Raw genomic sequence first — 5,527 nt, forward strand, 5'->3', positions numbered from 1 at the left:
TAACTTATTCCTTCCCTTTAAAGCATTGTTTTGTATGGGTGCACACCCTTGTTTTATTGTATGTTGTTAATGTTAACATGCTCTTGATTTTTTGATAAGCCTTCTTAGATTGTCTTCATGATCAAACACCCTTCATTTATTACTTTTATTTATCAAAATTAAATTAAATTATACATTTAATAAAATCATCATACTAAATCTAATAGACTTGATTTTATTACTATTATTTAACAAAATAAATTAAATCATAAAGTTAATAAATATTTATGATAACAAAAAAAGAAATCAGGCTAAATCCGATGGGCACTATTACCATGTAAATGAAAATGTTATATTCTCACAGTTTTATTAATCTTTATATATTTTAATAATAATTATGTCCTAAAAATTTGCGACAACCTTCGTTACTGTTAAGGTGTTATTAAACAAATTGAAACGTTTTTAGTCCTTTTTAAAAGTATGATACATTCCACAATTCATCTGTCACCTGTTAATAGATTTAATCTTGATGAAGATTAGATTCAAAAATCCACTAAAGTTTGGGTTGCAGAGACCTCAACCAAAAAAAACTAATATAGCAGGGCTTCGCTTGGAACTTTTTGAGCACAATACAGATATAATATTAAACGATTTTTTTGGTAAAATGGTACATAACTGGCAAAAACCTGGCATACTTTGATCCATGTTCTATCCATTATAATTGCTTTTGGATTAGATTGTGTTGAAATTTTTACCATCAATGTTTCAAATCAGTGATTCATCATCAGGATGAGAGAGCAAGCGCTGCAAAAAATAAAGTGACAATCTAATCCAGAAGCAATTACTAACAATGTATGGAATGACTGAATATAATAAAGAGTTGTTAAATTTTAAAATTTTATTGAAAGGTTCAAATTTTTGGGAGGTGCCTTTGGTTAGCGTTAATCTTAATGTCCATTCAGATTAGATTTTAGATTCTCCGTAGGTGACTTGTGATTTAGATATATGCTATATTTAAGTTGTTTTAATCTATGATATAAATATTTTGAATTTCTTCAAAAATAATTAAAACAAAAAACAACCTGAAAAATTGATTGGTAGGAATTACCCTATTGAAGAAGGGTATGTTCCTTTAGAAGAGGAAATTCCAAAAAGATGACAACCAAGGAAAGGCAAAATCGAATGAGGAAAAGAAGTGGGACAAGGGTAAAGAGTGTTGCTTCATCAAAGAGGTGAAAGAATTGATGAATGAGAGTTTCAATTGATCCAAATAACATCTCTAGTTCCTTAACCTTAAGGGGTGATTGTTTCTTTGTTGACACAGCAAGCCTCAGGCTAGATCAATAAGCCAGATGGGTAGAAGAGAGCCTTCTTCACAGAATTAGGACTTTAATTGTTCAGATAAGATAATTTTTTGGCTGTTAGGTTTTCTCTTCTGTTCTTGGAACTAAATAGTAAATAGGGTAAAAATCTTAGATAGTGTTATAGCTGATTAGCTCATTTTGTTTCTAGTATAGTGTAGGGGATTTAATTGTTCATATTCCTAGATTGGAGATCTCTCCATGTTAGGAGAGTAGAGTAGACTTTGGTTAAGGTTTTTAAGAACTTCTATATATTTGTGTTCTCATAAAGAAGAATAGCTTAGCTGCTGTAGTGGTCGAACTTGAGGTCATAGGTTATCATCGTAGGCTTGCGTTCCAGTAGTAATATAAGGCTTGGCTTCAGTCTTCTACCAATAAAAAAAATCATATAAATGTATATAAAGAAAAATAAAGACAAAGGAAATGAAGAGAATATTGTATGTTTAGCTCAAGCCACATGTAACAATTTATTATACAGAATAGAGAAATACAAGCATTTGATTCATTTTCCATTAACTTATGCAGCAATCTAGTCTTTTAAAACTCATAATATCTAAAGTATCAACCTTACTGAGTTCTATACTAGCAATGTGAGTATCTATATTCAAATTATTTTCATATATGATATGAGAAATGAAAGCTCTTAATAATAACAAATTCATCATGTGATCCTTAAGTGAGTTCACATTATGTCTCCTCTGCTCATTGTGTTTTACTCTCTCTACCCCCAATACCTGAAACCACCTAATCTCTAACCAAGAAAATACTTAGCTCCTGCTGAGAGGAGCTATCAGGATTGATCATATGAAAAGCCTGTGAATCTGCTGAGACTACTACTCTCTCAAAATAAGCTCTCATATAGACTATATCCTCCTCATTGTTTCCATGACTTGCTTCCCCTTCATTCACAGCCAAAATCCCTGCCCCCATTTTCACACTCATCATGAGCTCCTTGGTCCTCACATCATTATTACAAAGCTGGTTAGACTTTTGTATTGCATACCCAACATTCCTTCCATTGCAAGACATGGTCCACAAGGCCTCTGAATAGAGATGAGATCCACCAAATTCCTTGGTCTTTTCACATTCTAACACAATGTGAAGCTGATCTTCTTCCATCTCCTTGGCCAAAAGAGGTCTAGGAGTGGAGAACTCCAAGACCATCAGAGGAAGATGCAAAGGATCCTCTTGAATGCATAAGTACACATGCCCTTTTCTGTGCCCAAATATTGTTCCTATAACCTTGGAAGGTATGGCACTAGTTAATATTTCTAGTGGGTTTTCCAAACATGATCCCAATGACTGATTACATCCACAGCAGGGTATCATGAGTGATATGATGGATCTGAATGAGCTCCAACATTTGAATTCCTTCTGATTGCCTCCATTTGTACTTCTTTCAAAATACTTCATTGAAGACCCCCCTCTTTCATGCGGCCAGCACAAATCTATCATTTTTCCAATCTAATTTTGTCTCCTCGAACTCTTTATTGCATTCTAATGATGGATCATTGAATACAAGCTGAGATTTGAGTTCTCTAAAAAAGTTTCCACAATCTAACCCAGAAACAATTGCATAGCGATGAAAAAGGTCTCCACAATCGAATTCAGAAACAATTGCATAGTGATGAAAAACGTTTCCACAATCTAGCCCAGAAACAATTGCATAGCGATGAAAAAAGTCTCCACAATCTAATCCAGAAACAATTGCATAGCGATGGAAAAAGTCTCCACAATCTAATCCAAAAACAATTGCATAGTGAAGAAAAACGTCTCCACAATCTAATCCAGAAACAATTGCATAATTCGCTATAAATGGTGAAACTCTGATATCATTAGACTGAACTATGCTATTTATGGATCTGTCAATGAACAAAAACTACTAAAAACCCATTTTGAAGTCTTTTTTGGTTTCTCTTAAACCAAGAATGTATATAAAGGATACACTAATAGAGATCTGAGAAGGAAGATGGTTCTGAGAAATGAGAGGCACTTGGGTAGAGGACAGAATTGCGTAGGTGAATTAATTAATTGGTGGGCGTGCAGTTGAGAAGAATAACAGGGAGGACTGTCAGGGGTTATGAAGACAAGAAGCACAAAAAAACACAAAATCAAAATTGAATAATGTACATGGTGACTTTTCAGCTTTGGCCTTACCACTAATCTCTATATTTTTATTTATTGAATTTCAAACCTTACCTCATCAAAGCTCATATTGTTCCCCTTCTGATGAATTTGGGATCTATTGAAATACCATCCAGTGCATGACACCTTTCATAACGTTGATTTCATACTTTATAAATGCACTGTTTTATGTCTTGTATATTAATGTATTCACCGTTTATATTTTTTATTCAGTTTTCTTTGGGAAACACCTAATTATGGTTGAGCCATTTTGGAGCATAGTTATTTTTGTTGGGATGAACATTCCCGGAAAGAAGAGAATATAAGGATGAGGATTTCATTCTTTTAATTGTCTAACATATGGAGGATAGGCCTTATTATTATTATTATTATTATTATTATTTTAATTTACTCATTGAAATGAATTATAGGGCTTTGATTGAATTCGTCCTATTCTTTTACATCGATTCCCTCATCTATGTTTTGGGAAGGGGGGCAAGGAGTTGTTTTAAAATTAAAAATTCTGAAGAATATATTAAATTTTAGTTGAGATATTTATAATTTTTATAATGTAATTGTGATTTTTTTTAGTTGAATGTATTGATTTGAGTTTTATAAGTAGTGGTTTACATTGATAATTTTTCTCATAAATATGATTGGTTAACTTAGTGCTTATTGCATTTAGGTAATGTTTATTATGGTGAAGTGTTAGGATTGTCATACATCTCAATAATACTTTGATTCAAGCAAAATTGTTGAATGGTTAAGTGTGCTCAAGTCAAAATAGTGCTAGGATAGTTAAATACTTTATGAAGTCTCAATGCTTTCAGCTTGTGATATCATCTAGATGTAATAAATTTTATTGCACTATTGAAGTTCAAGAAAAATAGCTAATATGAACATCTACTCATGAAATGTGTCTTAACGAGTTTGATTGAAAAAATATGTAGTTAAATCCTAATTATAATATTAGTTATCACATCAATCATCACAAAGTAATTAAATAGTTGAAATAATTAAATATTAATTTTAAATTCTTTATGTTTATTTAAATAAATAAATAAAAAATCATTGATTCTAATAGACTATTTCATTAAACCTTTTACTTACACATTTTAAGTCAGTTTAATAGTGAAAGCTATTATGCTCTAGAATATGATTTTGAAGGAAAATGGGATAGTGTATCTCATTTGTACAATATATAAAGTGAATGAAAAATTAAAACCCTTTTGCAATGATAACATAGTAAAAATAGATAAATATCTACTAACATGTTATCTGCATCCATTGCGGGGCCAATGAGTATTCCCACTCAAACTAAGTGTTTGAATTCAAATGCCTATGTCTTTGCAGAAATAATTACTTTCTTGTGCCATGTAGGTGGTTTGGTTCCTTTTGTTATGCTTGTTGATGGTGTTTATGTGGTTGTTTCTATTTGGTTGCTGGGAGACCTCCCTGAAACCTCTTCCTTATATTTTCCCATTTTGGCTCAACTCCTATTTGTTGGTGGTTTAGGGGTTTCTACTACTACTGGGGGAAGCCCCCCCAATCCACAAAAGCCTCATATTGGTCAACAAATTTTTTCTTGTGTTGCCAAAGCTACAAACGTTATTCCTTCAAAGAAGAAATATTGACCTCTTGCATTTGCCAGGAAATCTCATATGATTATGTCTTGCTAGGATGTTGTAGACAACATGGATCATTTCCAATGACGTGGTTTGGGCTTTTGTTTCATTGGTTTATGTCCTTCTCTTTCAAATTGTATTGTTGGGTGTCACCATCTTAGAAATGCTCTATCTCTAGTAAGATAAAGAAATTTCCTTTAATAAAGGGGTTTTAATTGCTCTTTTCACTTATTCTAAAGACAATGATTTAGTGTTGACTAAGCAAAGGGGGTTATGGAAATCACTTCCTCTTGGCCAAACCCAAGGGTGTTTCAACCCTATTAATGAACTTCTCATTGTGCATCCAATATGGGTTCATCTTGCCAATATTCCCCTTTATTTTGGGAGAACTCTTGCTTTGAGTCTATTGGAAACTTTATCAACATTTTAAAAAGATAT

General features: G+C 32.4%; 1 protein-coding gene across 1 annotated transcript; it reads right to left on the minus strand.

The window, feature by feature from the left end:
• Nucleotides 1-1,820: 1,820 nt before the first annotated feature.
• On the minus strand, nt 1,821-3,212 carry LOC149579803 (protein MIZU-KUSSEI 1-like). Its single transcript, XM_089812369.1, has one exon. It carries the CDS (start codon nt 2,793-2,795, stop codon nt 2,085-2,087), a length of 711 nt encoding a protein of 236 aa, XP_089668495.1. The 5' UTR covers nt 2,796-3,212; the 3' UTR covers nt 1,821-2,084.
• Nucleotides 3,213-5,527: the final 2,315 nt, after the last annotated feature.

The sequence above is a fragment of the Cupressus sempervirens genome, chromosome 1 (genome assembly GCF_028749045.1).
Source record: "Cupressus sempervirens isolate cs-2001-9-10 chromosome 1, ASM2874904v1, whole genome shotgun sequence".
Taxonomy (NCBI): Eukaryota; Viridiplantae; Streptophyta; class Pinopsida; order Cupressales; family Cupressaceae; genus Cupressus; species Cupressus sempervirens.